This window comes from Lycium barbarum, chromosome 10, assembly GCF_019175385.1.
Source record: "Lycium barbarum isolate Lr01 chromosome 10, ASM1917538v2, whole genome shotgun sequence".
NCBI lineage: Eukaryota > Viridiplantae > Streptophyta > Magnoliopsida > Solanales > Solanaceae > Lycium > Lycium barbarum.
Genome location: NC_083346.1, coordinates 118225036 through 118244022, shown reverse-complemented (window position 1 = coordinate 118244022; position 18987 = coordinate 118225036). Strand labels below are relative to the sequence as shown.

At 40.0% G+C, this 18987-nt stretch overlaps 2 protein-coding genes across 2 annotated transcripts; both read left to right on the top strand.

Annotated features, from left to right (window-relative positions):
- Positions 1-13852: 13852 nt before the first annotated feature.
- LOC132613383 (secreted RxLR effector protein 161-like) lies at positions 13853-14577 on the top strand. The gene is made up of 2 exons (XM_060327392.1): positions 13853-14106; positions 14310-14577. Exons 1-2 carry the CDS (start codon positions 13853-13855, stop codon positions 14575-14577), a joined length of 522 nt encoding a protein of 173 aa, XP_060183375.1.
- A 1060-nt stretch (positions 14578-15637) lies between these two features.
- LOC132614591 (lignin-forming anionic peroxidase-like) lies at positions 15638-17091 on the top strand. The gene is made up of 4 exons (XM_060329075.1): positions 15638-15933; positions 16032-16223; positions 16337-16502; positions 16603-17091. Exons 1-4 carry the CDS (start codon positions 15712-15714, stop codon positions 16989-16991), a joined length of 969 nt encoding a protein of 322 aa, XP_060185058.1. The 5' UTR covers positions 15638-15711; the 3' UTR covers positions 16992-17091.
- Positions 17092-18987: the final 1896 nt, after the last annotated feature.

Here is an 18987-nt window from a genome sequence, read left to right as displayed (position 1 = left end):
CCGCTAAATATTGGGGGGAGGCTTTGCTTACAGCCACTCACCTAATTAATATCTTTCCTTCTAAGGTCCTTGGTAATATTAGTCCCTATGAGAAATTGTTTAAGAAAGTACCTTCTTATTCCATACTCAAACCTTTTGGTTGTCTATGTTTTGTTTCTACCCTTTCATCTAATAGGGATAAGTTAGCACCCAGAGCTATTCCAGGGGTCTTTTTAGGCTACCCATTCGGAAAGAAAGGATACAAAATCTTGAGTTTAAAGTCCAATGAAGTCATCATCAGCAGAAATGTGAAATTTTTTGAGTCCATTTTTCCATACACAAAATCAGAACCCATGTCAAAGCTTTTTCCGGGTTCTTTTCAATCTCCAGGTCCTATCTTCCCTGATCCTCCTCTACAATTCCCTCAACCCTCACCATCATCTCCCTCTCCTACTTCACCTACACACTCTTCTATTCCTACAAGCTCTTCTCCTGTTATCTCACCTCCACAATCCTCCCCTATTTCTACTGAGTCTAGTCCAACTCCTACAATACCTTCATCTGTAATTCCTATTGCTCCACTCAGTTCTTCTATGGATGTGTTATCTCAAGAACCAAGCTTGCGTAGATCAGCCAGAAATTCTGTTTTTCCTGCTCATTTATCTGATTATTATTGTGGTCATGTATTTTCAGTTCTATCTCCTAACTGTCACGACCCAGCTAGGGGCCGCGACGGGTACCCGGAGCAAATTCCGAGCACCGCTTACTCTACTGCCTGTCTTGCTCATTTATTACTCTTTTATTAATTTTACATACCAATTGTAGGAAAATCATATTTAATTAAAAACATAAATACTTTATATACATTTGCCTCTTGGCCATCAAAATAATATACATACATGTGAAAATGTGAGATCATCTAACCCACACTATTATCTACGAGCCTCTACTAATATAATGAATACATAGACGGAACAAGACTCCGTCATGCCCAAAATATGCATATATGAATGTACATCAAAAGAATAGCCATAAGCACCTCCGAACAATGGAGTGCTATCTATCAGCTGACAGCTACTAAGGACCTAGGCCAAGCTCTCCTCCCTGTCTACCTGTGGGCATGAACACAGCGTCCGAAGAAAGGACGTCAGTACGAATATTGTACCGAGTATGAGAGGCATACATAATGAAAGAAGACATCAATAATATGGGGATAACATCAACATGAGACATCTGGATCTGACTGATAATCATAAATGAAGTAATGCATGCTATCTTACTCATAATCATCATCATAACATGTATGCATCATATGCAAGCTGCCCGTCCATGTCGGAACGGTGTGATAATCAATAATATTAGCCCGCATCCAGGCCTCCTGCGTCTGGGGTACCATCTCATGCCGCCCACTAGTGGTGTCTGCCCACGCCCGTAGGTCGTGGTGTATCCGTATCGCCGCCCGCCGAAGCGGTGTCTGCCCGGCCAACTAGGCCCGGTGTGAATGCAATCATGACATGCTTAATGTAAATACTCATAATAATATGCTCATCATAAAATACTCATCTTATCATGATGTGTGTATATATGACTCATGATCAACTTTACTCTATCGGGGTGACGTAAGGTCGTGATCCCCAGATTACATTATGGAACCATCATGGACATTTTGCCTCACCTTGAAAGGACTAGTACATAAGGTGAGTGTAGGCAAGGAATAACATCATCATCATTCTAGTGTCATCATATCGTATAACCTATCTTATATAGACATCCATAAGTATGAGCTTTTAACTTCTTAGAATGTAAGGACTCATAAAAGGAATAGGGATTCAAGTTAAAAGATTCATGCCATTAGAAAGAAGGACTAGCCTCACATACCTTGGTCGTTTAGCTAAGATATCGCTCACTTGTTCTCCGTCGATATCACGTCTTTACCTTCATAAGAGAATTCGTATCAACATTAGTAAACTAACTATAAGAACGCGTCGCAAATTCTAGGAGAATTTGGGCAGCGTCTCCTTTGTTCATACTACTTTTCTCATGCTTTATATCAACTCCCAACATTCATAATATTACTCATAGTATCACAATCGACAATCGTCATTTACGTACATTTAGCAAAATCCACCATTTTCCTCCAATTTCCCCCATATTTAGCCTTATGACTCGTCTTTGCGTTTTCATGCATTTAATGCTTGATTCATGATATAAAAATCGTTTATAATGTAATTGTACTCTCAACACTTCAACATTCATAGTTCAATTCCACTATCATTCATTATGTCACTATTCACTCAATAATGACCCATTTCTATGTTCTTCTACATTTCAAGTGTCTAAGCTTTCCAATACTTCAAACAACATGGAATAATCATGAAACTTACCTTGGATGATGGTTGAACAATCCTTAAGTTGAAACACTTCAATTAGCCAAAACCCTAGTCCCACCTTCTTGGGAATTTCTTGACTTCGAAGATCCTTTGATGTGTTCTTACACTTATTTTTATGAATTTGGTGTTGTTGGTCTTGATGTTCTTTTGATTCTTTGGGATTTCTATAGATGAAGTATGTGGAGAGGTCTAGAAGTTTCTTGAGTTGGTTGAATGAATAATGAGTTGAAATGAGGCTTAAGTCCCCTTTAAAAATCACAAATCTGATCTTTAATGAATTCTTGTCGGGATGAACAGTGGTCGTAAACCACCACATACGGACCGTATTTTGATTTACGGTTCGTCCACTGTGGTCGTATTTAACCATTTCATTGGCAGAAAGTTTTGGCTGATGGACATGGTAGTTTACGACCTGGTTTACGGTCCGTAAACCAGTTTACGGGCCGAAAACTGGGTCGTTTTTAACCATATTCAACATTTACAGAAAGTTGGGATTTTTGACAAGCTGGAGGACGATTGCACTATACGGTCCGTAAATCACTTTACGGGCCGTATAGTGCCATATACGACCACTGGACAGAAAATTTTTCGCGACTTTCTTATTTTCCAAAAATTCTTAATTAGCCATTCCCAACTTAATAAAACATCATTCACTCAACTTTTCATCATTCCACTCATCATACAAGTACGGAGAAATTTCCGAGGTGTAACATTCTTCCCCCCTTTTGGAACATTCGTCCTCGAATGTTCGACACTCGGGGATTCTGGAAAAATTTTGCCAGAGTTTCCTTTGTAATTTGGATACTACCTTTCCATTACAACAACCCACAATATCTTCGCCTCACAAGGCTATATCACAATATCAACACATTTATGGCCACCCACGACCAAAAACATAAAACTAAAACATACATACCTTACACCATCGACGTCTCATCTTGAATCTCTTCTGGGGATTGGAACAAATGGGGGTACATAGATTTCATCTTCTCCTCCGCTTCCCAAGTCATTTCTTCCCGATTATTGTTCCGCCATAGAACTTTGACTGAAGCAACCTCTTTATTCCGAAGCCTTCGTACTTGTCTATCCAAAATGGCAATGGGCATTTCCTCGTATGTTAGCTCCTCTGTTACTTGCACATCATCAATCGGAACTATTCTTGTTGGGTCTCCAATACACTTGCGGAGCATCGAAACATGGAGTACTGGATGCACGGATTCGAGCTCTGAAGGCAAGTCCAATTCGTAGGCTACTCGACCCACCTTGCGAATGATTTGGTAGGGTCCGATATATCTGGGACTTAGCTTTCCCTTCTTGCCAAATCTCATCACTCCCTTCATCGGCGATACCTTCAGGAACACCCAATCACCCACCTGAAATTCCAAATCTCGTCGGCGATTATCTGCATAAGACTTTTGGTGACTTTGAGCTGTTAACAGTCGGTCTCGAATCACTTTAACCTTCTCAACTGCTTGTTAGATCAAATCGGGGCCTATCAATTATACTTCTCCGGTTTCAAACCATCCAATTGGAGATCTGCATTTTCTTCCATATAAGGCCTCGTATGGAGCCATTTAAATACTGGAATGATAGCTGTTATTATAGGCAAATTCAATAAGAGGCAAATGGTTATCCCAACTACCACCAAAGTCCAGCACACACGCTCGTAGCATATCTTCCAAGGTCTGAATAGTACGCTCGGCTTGTCCGTCGGTCTGCGGATGGAACGCCGTGCTGAGCTTAACTTGAGTACCTAGACCTTCTTGAAAGGACTTCCAGAACTTTGCTGTGAAATGTGCCCCTCTGTATGTGATAATGGCCAAAGGAATACCGTGAAGTCGTACAATCTCCTTGAGATACAATTTAGCATAATCTTCCGCTGAATATGTGGTTCTAACGGGGAGAAAATGAGCCGCTTTCGTGAGTCTATCCACGATCACCCATATAAAATCATACTTCCCTCGCGTACGGGGTAATCCTACCACAAAGTACATGTTAATTTCTTCCCATTTCCACATAGGAATTTCCATTGCTTGCAACAAGCCTCCTGGTTTTTTATGCTCAGCCTTCACTTGCTGGCAATTTGGGCACTGTACTACAAATTCTGCTATGTCTCGCTTCATGCCATCCCACCAATATATCAATTTGAGATCGTGGTACATCTTGGTTGTACCTGGATGAATAGAATACCGAGAATAATGTGCTTCCTCTAAAATCCGTTGGCGTAAGTTTGCCGCATCCGGTACACATAACCTGTCCCGATATCTAAGAACCCCTTCTATGGAAACTTGGAATGGAGACTTTTCCTTTTCCTGAGATAGATCTCGATAGTGGCTTAACTGAGGATCTTCATATTGCCGTTCCTTCACTTCTAGATTCAATGATGAAACTGTGGGGTCATTGACGCTAATACCTGCATCCCCTGAATCAATTGGCCGTATGCCGAGATTCGCTAACCGATGGACCTCACGAACCATTTCTCGCTTTTCCGAAGGAACTCCGCATAAACTACCCATCGATCGGCGGCTAAGTGCATCTGCTACTACATTCGCCTTCGCTGGATGATATAGAATGTTCACATCATAATCCTTCAGTAATTCTAGCCATCTCCTTTGCTGCAGGTTCAATTCCTTCTGTTTGAAAATATATTGAAGGCTTTTGTGATCCGTATAGATGTCCACGTGCACACCATATAAGTAGTGTCTCCACATTTTCAATGCATGAATGACCGCAGCTAGCTCAAGATCATGAGTGGGATAATTCTGTTCATGTTTTCGCAACTGTCTCGAGGCGTATGCAATGACTTTCCCATTCTGCATCAATACACATCCTAATCCCACACTGGAGACGTCACAATATACTACATAGCCATCTGATCCTTCTGGAAGTGTTAGCACTGGCGCTGAGGTCAACCTGTTTTTCAACTCTTGGAAGCTACGCTCACAGGCATCACTCCACTGGAATTTAGCCGACTTCTGGGTTAACTTTGTCAATGGGGCTGAAATAGATGAGAAGCCTTCTACAAATCTTCTATAGTATCCTGCTAACCCAAGGAAACTACGAACTTCTGTAGGCGTTGTAGGTCTTGGCCAAGTCTTCACAGCTTCTATTTTCTGAGTGTCAACTCGAACACCATCATCTGAAATAATATGACCCAGGAATGCTACAGAATTAAGCCAAAACTCGAACTTTGAAAACTTTGCATACAATTCCCGATCTCAAAGAACGCCAAGAACAATTCTTAGATGATCTGCATGTTCTGACTCTGTGCGAGAATATACTAGGATATCGTCGATAAATACTATCACGAAGAGGTCTAAGAACGGCCTGAACACATTATTCATTAAATTCATGAACACTGCCGGGGCATTCGTCAACCCGAACGACATTACTCGAAACTCGTAGTGACCATATCTTGTCCTGAAGGCAGTCTTGGGAATATCTGCTTCCCTAATTCTCACCTGATGATAACCCGATCTCAGATCTGTCTTGGAGAACCATTTAGCACCTTGCAATTGATCGAACAAGTCGTCAATTCTAGGAAGAGGGTATTTATTCTTTATTGTCACCTTGTTCAACTGCCTGTAGTCGATGCACATTCGTAGAGATCCGTCTTTCTTTTTTACGAATAGGACTGGTGCTCCCCATGGCGAAGAACTAGGCCTTATAAACCCCTTCTCAAGTAAATCTTTTAGTTGTGCTTTTAGCTCTTTCAACTCTGCTGGAGCCATTCGATACAGAGGAATAGAAATAGGCTCGGTGTTTGGTAATACATCAATAGCAAAGTCTATTTCCCTTTGTGGAGGAAGGCCTGGTAACTCGTCGGGAAACACATCTGGGAATTCATTAACTACCGGTACAGACTGGAAAGTTGGCACTTCCGCTTCCGTGTCATGAACCCGAACTAGATGACAAATATAACCTTTGGCTATCATCTTTCTCGCCTTAAGGTAGGAAATAAACCTACCCTTTGGGGAAGCTGTATTACCCTTCCACTCGAGTATGGGCTCTCCCGGAAATTGGAATCGAACTACCTTTGTCCGGCAACAAACATTAGCATAGCACGATGCCAACCAATCCATGCCCATAATTATATCGAAATCTAGCATCTCAAGTTCAATAAAATCAGCTCTTGTCTGACGATCACATATAATGACTACACAGTCCTTATATACTTGCCTCGCTATTACGGGATCACCAACCGGAGTGAATACCTCGAACGGTTTAATTGGCTCAGGTCTCACCCCAACACAATCGGCGATATATGGAGTAATATATGAGAAGGTAGAACCTGGATCAATCAGAGCATATACGTCACGGGAAAATATAGTCAAGGTACCTGTGACAACATCTGGGGAAGACTCAAGATCCTGTCGCCCAGCTAAAGCTGTCACGCCCCGAACCATGGCCTGGGCACGGCACTCGGGCCTTGCTTGCATGTGTCCGAGCGAACCTCATGGCTTGCTTGTCAACATGGGCATCAAAATAACATAATCTATATGATGCAATTTAAATGAATCAAGAAATTGTAATTTGCGGAATAAAGTCATGAAATTTTCTCATAGCATGAAATATCATGAAAACATAATAGTCCGCAAACATGAAAGCACAACTGACTCTGTGAACTAACATCTGTCTATGAAACCTCTAAAACATGTCTGAATACTAAATATCAGGACATGGCCCTGGACTACCATAAACTGAATACTAATGCAGACTCCATGTTGAACCCCGAGAGGAGTGGGGCTCACCAATAAGCTGATAACTGAAGTGATCCTACTGCGCAGGTGTATGCTCTTGAAAACTGGTATCTGCACCGTGAAGTGCAGGCCCCGGGCAAAGGGACGTTAGTACATGGTGAATAGTACTAGTATGTAAAACCTGCTGAAACGAAGAACATGGCACAACATAGATATAGGACATGAACTGAAACTGAATGTAACTTGAACATGAGCATGAAACGTGAGTAAAATCTTAAAATAGTAAATCAATAGAAATACTTGTATGTAAAACTACTTGTAACGTGGGGAATGCTATAGTATAACCGACAACATGATTCTGGTACTTGCGTCCTACCAGCAGAACACTCACACCTTGCCAGGGGTATGAGATTTAAGTAATAATAAGCATGTAAGGATCCAAACTGCATAATGAAGGTGTTGCCTCCTTGCTGACAACCCTTATCCTACGGTGGCAACGTAGTTTCAGGCTATCTGAGCCTTCTCGGTTAACTAAGCAATTCCCAAAAACAGAAACATGATATAGTTGGCTAAGAAGCCCATGATTTTCATGAAATAACTTGTAATCATGATTTCACGAAATAACTTGTAACATGGTTTCATAAAATATCTTGTAAAAATGGTTTCATGAGATAACTTGTCATAATCTTGCAAACATATTCTTGATTCATGAGTGATAACAATAGTTCATATATATATATATATATATATATATATATATATATATATATAATTGACTTGAAAACATGCTTGTAACTTGCTACATAAAATCATAAAGTTTCATATAAACATAATGAGAACACATGAGGAAGAATTCATGATTCATGGATTAAGCTAGGGCTCCTAATAACCGTAATGGAAAATTAGAAATACAATAACGAATATAGATACAAAATTCATGTACATAAATACATAAATACGGGCTACCAATATGTTGGGTTTAATGCCCTAGGGTTTGAACTTCATGGATATCAAGAAACGGAGCATGGGGAAGAACGTAGAGATTCCCACATGTGGATGGAAGTTCTACATACCTTAATTGCTCCAAAACTTGAATTAAAGACTTGAGCTTTGAAGAAGATTTCCAAAATCTTGAATTCTTGAACCTTGAGATAGGTTTTCTTGAAACCCCTAGTCTTGGAATGATGATTTCTTGTTTAGATTACAAGGATAGGTAGCTTACCTTGGTGTTCTTGATGATGGAAGAGGGTAGGAAGTCGTTCTAGGGCTTGAAGGAATGAAAAATAATGATTTGAACTGATATGGATGAATATATACTGTTCTGGAAAAATTAGATTTTCGGCTCAGTTAAATACTGGCCGTATTTTGAAATACGGGCCGTATTTTGAAATACGGTCCGTATTTTGACATATGGACTGCACTGCGTCTCTTTAGTAAAATGGCCATAACTCTTTGCACAGATGTCCGTTTGACACCCATAATATACCGTTGGAAAGGTATTTCAAATCTGTACAACTTTCATGAAGGACGTTTTCCCAAATTCCAAATACATTTTTAAATACGGGCCGTATTTTGAAATACGGTCCGTATTTAACCATTTGACATCAAATTGCCAAATTCCAGAATGCTCAGAAATCCTTGGTTTCAGTTTACGATTTGAAATACGGGCCGTATTTCATTGTGAAATACGGTCCGTATTTAACCATATGAAATTCAACTACCAGTTTACGATTTGATTTACGGCCCGTAAACTGAAATACGGTCACTGTTCATGGGCGTAAACCACCATCTTACAGCTGAAGAGGAAATTTTCAATTCCCACATTCTTTATCTGGTTTTCTAAGTCTAGGATCATGGTCAAAGCTTAGGTTAAAGGTACGGGGTGTTATAAAAGCATACACACGGGGCTGAACAGCACCTGAAGTGGATGCTCCCCCTCTACCTCTGCCTCTGCCTGCTGTAGTCTGAGGAGTCTGTGCTGTCGGGCGCGCTGAAGAAGAACCCGCTGCTGAACCTGTAGGCTGAGTCCCAGCTCTATCTCTCGCTGAGGGGCAATCTCTCATCATGTGACCGACTTGCCCGCAAGAATAACAAGCATCCAAACCCTGACGACACTGTCCGGAATGTAATTTGCCACACTAGCTACACCGCGGTACTGAAGGTCTCCTCTGGCTAAAATCTCCCCGATACTGAAAACTGGGGCCCTCGAACTCTGGCCCTGCCCTGACTGAAAATAACGGTCGAACCTTCTGTCTGAGAATCTGGGGGGTGCACTAGTCGCTGACTGACCTGAGTGCCTAGAATGCATCTGTCTTTGTCCCCCTCAGTACTCACTGCTCTCTCCCATAGATCTAGCCCTCTTACTTTGTCTCCTGTTACTATCACGCTCACTTCTCTGCTACTGTTGGCGTTCCTCAAGATTCTGGGCGTGAGCCTGTATCCGGGAAATATCCATCCCGTCTTGCAAAAAGGCCGTCAAACAATCTCTATACAGATGTGGCCCCAAACCACTCACAAATCTATAAACTCGGTCTCCCATGTCAGCCACCATAGTCGGAGCATATCTGGCCAATGAGAATTGCATACTGTACTCTCGAGCACTCATGCTTCCTTGTTTCAAATTCAAGAACCTGTCCGCTCTAGCTCGGCGGACTTCAGGTGGCAAGTAGTGACGAATAAAGGCATCTACAAACTCTTGCCACACGGGAGGTGGTGCATTCTATCCTCTTGTTATCACCCAATTCTTATACCATAGTACCGCCACGTCGCGAAGTTTATATGTGGCCAACTCTACAGATTCAGTCTCAGAAGCATGCATAAGTGTTAGCGTCCTCAACATCTCATCAATAAAACCTTGAGGGTCCTCGTCCGGCCTCGACCCGAAAAATTCTGGAGGATTTAGAGTAAGGAAATCACGGGCTCTTGTACTAGCCGAACAATCAATTGGGCCCACATTCTGTCGTTGTGCCTGAGCGGCAACCAACTGTGTCAATAAATGTATGGCCTCGGACACTTGTATACCCGAAGCACCCGGTGGAGGAATCGGAGCTGAGGCTCCTCCCTGCTCTTCTATATTGGGCGCGACCTCACTTTGCGATTCACTTTCCTCTACATTTGCCGGAGGCTCTCTTTCCGCCTGCCTCTTTGTCGTAGCTTTGCCTTTCTGGGCAGCTGTAGCTTTCCCTTTCGGCGGCATATTTCTGAAACCATAACGCACCTTTAGGAATGATATAATCCTAGGCATGACTCTATCGCACGATCTCATGAGAAGAAAGATGGTAATTTTCCTAAATGCCCTGTAGCCTCTTGTTCATTAGCGTGGCGCGCAACACACCATAAACAAGACTCTACTAGACACGGCTCGTAGACACTTCCTAGGGCGAACTGCTCTGATACCACTTCTGTCACGACCCAGCTAGGGGCCGCGACGGGTACCCGGAGCAAATTCCGAGCACCGCTTACTCTACTGCCTGTCTTGCTCATTTATTACTCTTTTATCAATTTTACATACCAATTGTAGGAAAATCATATTGAATTAAAAACATAAATACTTTATATACATTTGCCTCTTGGCCATCAAAATAATATACATACATGTGAAAACATCTTGTGAGACCATCTAACCCACACTGCGTATCTACGAGCCTCTACTAACATAATGAATACATAGACGGAACAAGACTCCGTCATGCCCAAAATATACATGTATGAATGTACATCAAAAGAATAGCCATAAGCACCTCCGAACAATGGAGTGCTATCTATCAGCTGACAGCTACTGAGGACTTGGGCCAAGCTCTCCTCCCTGTCTACCTGTGGGTATGAACACAACGTCCGAAGAAAGGACGTCAGTAAGAATATTGTACCGAGTATGAGAGGCATACATAATGAAAGGAGACATCAATCATATGGGGATAACATCAACATGAGACATCTGGATCTGACTGATAATCATAAATGAAGTAATGCATGCTATCTTACTCATAATCATCATCATAACATGTATGCATCATATGCAAGCTACCCGTCCATGTCGGAACGGTGTGATAATCAATAATATTAGCCCGCGTCCAGGCCTCCCGCGTCCGGGGTACCATCTCATGCCGCCCACTAGTGGTGTCTGCCCACGCCCATAGGTCGTGGTGTATCCGTATCGCCGCCCGCCGAAGCGGTGTCTGCCCGGCCAACTAGGCCCGGTGTGAATGCAATCATGACATGCTTAATGTAAATACTCATAATAATATGCTCATCATAAAATACTCATCTTATCATGATGTGTGTCTATATGACTCATGATCAACTTTACTCTATCGGGGTGACGTAAGGCCGTGATCCCCCGATTACATTAGGAAAGGAATAACATCATCATCATTCTAGTGTCATCATATCATATAACCTATCTCATATAGACATCCATAAGTATGAGCTTTTAACTTCTTAGAATGTAAGGACTCATAAAAGGAATAAGGATTCAAGTTAAAAGATTCATTCCATTAGAAAGGAGGACTATCCTCACATACCTTGGTCGTTTAGCTAAGATATCGCTCACTTGTTCTCCGTCGATATCATGTCGTTACCTTCATAAGAGAATTCGTATCAACATTAGTAAACTAACTATAAGAACGCGTCGCAAATTCTAGGAGAAGTTGGGCAGCGTCTCCTTTGTTCATACTAATTTTCTCATGCTTTATATCAACTCCCAACATTCATAATATTACTCATAGTATCACAATCGACAATCGTCATTTACGTACATTTAGCAAAATCCACCATTTTCCTCCAATTTCCCCTATATTTAGCCTTATGACTCGTCTTTGCGTTTTCATGCATTTAATTCTTGATTCATGATATAAACATCGTTTATAATGTAATTGTACTCTCAACACTTCAACATTAATAGTTCAATTCCACTATCGTTCATTTATGTCACTATTCACTCAATAATGACCCATTTCTATGTTCTTCTACATTTCAAGTGTCTAAGCTTTCCAATACTTCAAACAACATGGAATAATCATGAAACTTACCTTGGATGATGGTTGAACAATCCTTAAGTTGAAACACTTCAATTAGCCAAAACCCTAGTCCCACCTTCTTGGAATTTCTTGACTTCGAAGATCCTTTGATGTGTTCTTACACTTATTTTTATGAATTTGGTGTTGTTGGTCTTGATGTTCTTTTGATTCTTTGGGATTTCTATAGATGAAGTATGTGGAGAGGTCTAGAAGTTTCTTGAGTTGGTTGAATGAATAATGAGTTGAAATGAGGCTTAAGTCCCCTTTAAAAATCACAAATATGATCTTTAATGAATTCTTGTCGGGATGAACAGTGGTCGTAAACCACCATATACGGAACGTATTTTGATTTACGGTCCGTCCACTGTGGTTGTATTTAACCATTCAATGGCAGAAAGTTTTGGCTGATGGACATAGTAGTTTACGACCTGGTTTACGGTCCGTAAACCAGTTTACGGGCCGTAAACTGGGTCGTTTTTAACCATATTCAACATTTACAGAAAGTTGGGATTTTTGACAAGCTGGAGGACGATTGCACAATACGGTCCGTAAATCACTTTACGGGCTGTATAGTGCCATGTACGACCACTGGACAGAAAATTTTCGGCGACTTTCTTATTTTCCAAAAATTCTTAATTAGCCATTCCCGACTTAATAAAACATCATTCACTCAACTTTTCATCATTCCACTCATCATACAAGTACGGAGAAATTTCTGAGGTGTAACACTAACCCTCCTGTTTTTCCTCTACATTCTTTTTCTTATTCTCTGCTAAGCAAACATAATCAGCACATAAATGATTCTATTACACAAATCAGTGAACCTACTTCTTATCACCAAGCAGCCACTCATGCAGGATGGAGTTCTGCTATGCAGAATGAAATAGATGCCCTGGAGTCTAATCTTACTTGGGAAGTCGTCCCTCTTCCCCCAGGCAAGAAAGCATTACCCTGCAAGTGGGTTTACAAAGTCAAACTCAAGTCAGATGGGACTTTAGAGAGGTTGAAAGCACGTTTGGTAGTCAGGGGGGGATATACAACGCGAAGGAATAGATTATACCGAAACGTACTCACCAGTAGTGAAAATGACTACGATTCGTTGTATTGTCGGCATTGCAGTCAAGCGAAATTATCCATTGTTCCAACTTGATGTGAACAACGCGTTTCTTCACGGAGATCTCAGTGAGGAAGTCTTCATGAAATTTCCACCTGGCTTGACACCTCCAAGTCCCTCTCATGTTTGCCGCTTGCGAAAGTCTCTTTATGGACTTAAGCAGGCCTCCCGTCAGTGGTATGCACGTCTTTCAGTTGCTTTGGGTACAAGAGGTTATTCTCCCTCATTGAATGACTATAGTTTGTTTTTCAAGTCTTCTGGCACCCTCATTTCCATCATTGCAGTGTATGTTGACGACATCCTGTTAACAGGGAACAATCAAAAGGAGATAGCTGAATTAAAATTCTTTCTTGACAATGAATTCAAGATTAAGGATTTATGGATTGCGAATTATTTTTTAGGAATGGAATTTCTTCACTTACCAGAAGGCATCCTTATCACTCAGCGCAAATTCGCTTGTGATCTAATCTCTGAACATCCAGAAATTGGTCCTCACAATGCTACTACTCCTCTTGATCTCACAGTCAAACTTACTGCCGATTCCGGTGACTCTCTTCCTGATCCTACCATGTACAGGCGTCTCTTGGGAAAGCTGAATTTTTAACCTACTCGCGCCCGTATTTATCTTATACAGTCCAGAACTTGAGTCAATACATGCAAACTCCAAGATCTAGTCATCTACAAGCAGCATATCACACCCTCCGTTATCTTCGTAGTGACCCCGCACTTGGTATATTTTTGAATTCAGATCCTTCTCTTCAATTACTGGGTTTTTGCGATGCGGATTGGGCAGCTTGTGCCTATACATGGCATTCAGTCAATGGTTTTTATCTCAGTTTAGACGGATCTCCTGTTTCTTGGAAATCCAAGAAACAACCGGTTGTCTCTTTATCTTCTGCCGAAGCCGAGTATAGATCCATGCGTCGACTCGTGGCAGAGATTTCATGGATCGTTCGTTTACTCTAAGATCTGGGTGTTTCTCCATCGTTGCCGGTTTCTCTACACTGTGACAACCAGGCCGCCATACATATAGCTAAAAATCTGGTCTTTCACGAACGAACGAAGCACATCGAACTTGATTGCCACTTTGTTCATGAAAAACTGATTCAAGGCCTCATTTCCTTGAACTCCCCACCTCTTCTCAGATCGCCGATTTATTCACCAAGGCTTTGGCCGGACCTCTTCACCGTCACTTTACTGGCAAGTTAGGTGTCCGATCACCGGATACCTACTTGAGGGGGGATGTTTCCGATGGTACTATGACGGTCCAACACGACAAAGCTTTCACAGAGAAAGGGGAAAGAAGAGATAAAGCTTTTACAGAGAAAGAGAAAAGAAGAGGACTTGGTCTGAAAGAGAAAGAGAAAGGAAGAGATTAATCTTCTGTTGGACTATCGGGTCATTCTTCTGCTGGACCACATTTGATAACAGATTGGGCTCAAAGTCATCACATTCATAACAGATTGGGCCCAAAGTCATTATTGGACTCCCACTTACAATTCTTAGTCCAAGCACAGTAAGCCACACCATAACTATAATACACACCTTCTCATGGGATAAATGACCCCTTGGACAGATATTTTTTTATGAGCTATAAAGTTTTTAGTTAGTTAGATAGTTTCTTATTTTACATTTCCATTCATAGAGTAGTTTACAACATTACACTTCAGTCCACAGGTCAAATGTATAAATAAGACTACACTGTTCACTGTTAAATTCAGAGAAATATACAAGAAAATTTCCCAATCTCGATCCTTTTCTGCTAATTTTATCAATGTCGAAGAGTTGCGCCGTTTAAAAAAAAAAGTTACACTCGATATTTAAATCATATTAAAAAAAATATAATTATAATAATTAACATTAAAGTGAATAGATATATTAATTTGAATTTCGTTGGGTTTTATTTGAAATTGCTTTGAGGGTGTTTGATATGATTAAAAATTTTAATGAAAATATAAAGTGACCGGTGTCATGCATAATATTCTACGAAGCTAGCTTCACTAATTCTTTGTATAAAAGTTTGATTGTAATTTCTAGTACTATAATAATGATATAGCATGTTTATCTTTGACTTTCAACGTAATACCCAAATCTATGCAAGCTGTAGGAATTGGATTCATTTCACCTAATCCAATCCTTGGGGTAGGTAAGTCGAGAATAATATTATTATTATTATGATTTGTGAATGCTTTCGAAATATAGAAAGTTAATTTATTCTCTTAATGTGTGGGTAACACTGTAATTCATGAAGATAGAGAGCCCTTCAACTATAGGTAGCCATTAGAACAAGTCAAACTAAAGCAAAACAAAAGCTAGCATAACGCGGATAGCAATAGGCAACCAATAGTGACCAAAAAATACTTTAAAAAAATAACGTGTTTTAAAGTGCCTATAAATATTTCAATGCCACATTTCCTTATCTCTCACCTTCACATCTTCCATTCACAAAGCTAATAAGTTTCTATACATTCTTGGTTTCTTGCCGTCATATCACCATACTTTGCATTGTCAAAATGAGTATTTCAAACAACTCTTTTGCAGCCATTGCTGCCATTTTTTCTCTTCTCCTCCTCTCCAGCATGCAATGTCATGCACAACTTTCCTCCACATTCTATGACCGCACTTGCCCTAATGCTCTTAACACGATCCGTAAAAGTGTTAGACAAGCTATGTCACGTGAACGTCGCATGGCTGCATCCCTCATCCGCCTTCATTTCCATGATTGTTTTGTCCAGGTTAGCTAGACAATGCAAAATTTTAAATTTCTAACGTGAATCCAGTTAAGTTTATTGGTTTCACTATACTAATTAATTTTGACTTAATTTAATTCTAGGGTTGTGACGCTTCTATCTTACTTGATGAGACCCCTACGATTGTCAGTGAGAAGACTGCTTTGCCAAATCTTGGATCAGTTAGAGGCTACAGTATTATAGAAGATGCAAAAAGGGAGCTCGAGAAAACATGTCCAGGAACTGTATCATGTGCAGACATACTTGCAGTTGCCGCTAGGGATGCATCGGCTTTTGTAAGTGTTCGTAGTTTGAAATACTTTTTCTTCACGCTATAAAAGAAATAAACTCTTTATGCTATAATGAAGGTGTTGCCGAATACTAACCAACATTAGTTAAAAACAATCAGGTTGGAGGTCCATCATGGGCAGTGAAGCTCGGAAGAAGAGATTCAACCACTGCAAATCATACTCTTGCAGAAACTGATCTCCCTGGTCCTTTTGATCCTCTTGATAGGATTATTTCTGGCTTTGCAAACAAAGGCCTTAGCACTAGGGACATGGTTGCTTTATCAGGTAAAAACGGATCAAATTAGTGAACATATAGAAATTTACTGATCATGCATATACTTGTATAGATAAGAAGTTCTGACAATCCAAGTATTTTATATTCTAGGAGCACATTCAATTGGTCAAGCACAATGCTTCCTTTTCCGTGATAGGATTTACAGCAATGGAACAGACATTGATGCTGGGTTTGCTAGCACTAGAAGACGCCGGTGTCCTCAAGAAGACCAAAATGGAAATCTAGCTCCCCTTGATTTGGTTACGCCCAATCAATTGGATAACAATTATTTCAAGAACTTGAGACAAAGAAAGGGTCTTCTTCAATCAGATCAAGTTCTTTTGAGTGGAGGATCCACCGATAATATTGTTACTGAATATAGCAACAACCGTCGAGCATTTGCTTCTGATTTTGCTGCTGCCATGATTAGAATGGGAGATATTAGTCCCCTAACTGGTCAAAATGGAATCATAAGAACCGTATGTGGCTCTATAAATTGATTTGTCAAAAGCCTATTTCTTTTATGATTGTTATGTTAAGTGTATTTATATTCATTTGATTCTTTCCCTATGTATTGTTTCAAGAATGAAATAAATTCTTCGTTGCTTTTAAGGATCTAGCTAATGTTTCACAATTTAATCACTTAGGTCCATTTATTAAGTTAGATTAACCTTAATATCGAAAAATATTATGTACGTGCACTCGATAATAATATTACACAATTATTTATTACAGCGGGTGATTACAAATAAAATTCTTGATATGCATTAATTAGTAAATTAGTAAAACTAGTAAGTAACCTAGCTATTATTACTTATTCCAAAATAAAAGTCATTGACAAAAAAAAAATATAACTTTAATCCATTTTATAATAGAGACAAATTAAGATAGCTATCTCTTTCAGAATACATCTGCTGGACATGAAATCTTTATTATATCTAGATGATCATCAAATCATTGGAAGTTGGAATTTAAGGAACTACTTGCTTCTTTCCCAAAATAGAATAGGAAAAAAACAAGGAGAGGGACAGATAAGAATATGGGAAGACAATGTCAAAGACAAGATGATTAAACTTGTCCCAAAAAGTTATTTTCACATTTAAGCTATCGTGGCGACCCATTACACTCCTAATATATTTAAAAGTGATATTTTTTTACCCTCTGATACAATATGATAGTTGCACTAGGGGAGAGTGTACATATTTTTTTTTTCAATTTAAGCCATCACCGTGGTTATGATCTCAATGGTGTGGAGGGTTAGGCTAGACCCCTACCATGTCAATTGATCACAAAAAAATTACATGTTAGAGGGGGATATGGACCAATACCTCTAACCAAAATCATATACATGTTATGTTACAACAAGAGAGGAAGGATTAAGCCTATACATTATCCTTCTCTAGCAAAAATATATACTCTCAGCTAACAAAGAAATTACATTTGTCATATTTCCTTCTCATTGAGGGGAACCTCCATTTGTCTAGTTGAATTAAACCTTTAACTTCCTTTGGTAGTAGTTGAAAGGAGGTATACAAGGTTTCATTTCCACTAGTTGATCCAAGTTTTGCCAAGTAATCTGCAATGGTATTAGCTTCTCTGTAACAGTGGATGAATTCCACTGTTTCGTTTCCTCTTGTTACTCTTTGAACGATGCTTTTCAATCTCTTGTTAGGAGTGGTCTTTTTCATGAGCATCTCACTGATGATTTTAGAGTCCATTTCTATGATAATGTTGTTGAAGTCATTAGCTTTACACCAGTTAGCTGCAAATTCAATAGCTTTTATTTCAGAGTAGATGCTGCTGTAGCAGTCCACTGGTTTGGAGAAGGCTATACAAAAAATCACCATTGCTATCCCTTATAATACCTCCTATACCAGCTTTGCTTTTGCTTTTGATATAACTAGCATCAACATTCACCTTCAACATTCCTTGAGCAGGGAAGTGCCAATTAACTTGGGTAATTATCATAGCAGGTTGGAGTTTTTCAATGTTCTCACAGATCTTCGGCCAGTGTCTTGTTAAAATGCAGTTGGGAAACCTCTGATTCACTGCAGCTTTAATGTTCCAGATTATTTGGTATTCCATCTTCCTTTTATCCACCTTCATTTGATCACCATATTTACAAGAGGTCTACTGTTTCCATAGCTCCCAACAAATAAAAATTGGGGCAATTTGAAGTATCAACTTGTGGACATTGTTGCAGTTCTTGTGCTTTCTCTAGTTCTGTACAGTCCTTGTAACAAAAGGTTTACACTCTCTCCCCACATCAATGCCACGTCGAAAAATCCTCTACTTTTTAATTTTATATTTTTTTCCTTTCCCTTCCTCCCCCACCCTCCCTTTCTCCTTCATCCCTACTCCCTTTCTTGTTGTATAACCACCTGTGTTTCCAATGAGCTTCAATATTTTTCGGTGAGCTTCCATTTTTTCCGATCTTCTTCATTTTCCGGTCAACAAATTTGCATCTAATCTACTTATAAAATCAATTTTATTATT

Excerpts from the sequence above, each read along its gene's own strand:
- LOC132613383 (XM_060327392.1), top strand. The coding sequence starts at position 13,853 with ATGCAAACTCCAAGATCTAGTCATCTACAAGCAGCATATCACACCCTC. Across the intron at positions 14,107-14,309 it reads TTATCTTCTGCCGAAGCCGA|GCCTCATTTCCTTGAACTCC; the intron begins GTATAGATCCAT and ends AACTGATTCAAG.
- LOC132614591 (XM_060329075.1), top strand. The coding sequence starts at position 15,712 with ATGAGTATTTCAAACAACTCTTTTGCAGCCATTGCTGCCATTTTTTCT. Across the intron at positions 15,934-16,031 it reads TCCATGATTGTTTTGTCCAG|GGTTGTGACGCTTCTATCTT; the intron begins GTTAGCTAGACA and ends ATTTAATTCTAG. Across the intron at positions 16,224-16,336 it reads CTAGGGATGCATCGGCTTTT|GTTGGAGGTCCATCATGGGC; the intron begins GTAAGTGTTCGT and ends AAAAACAATCAG.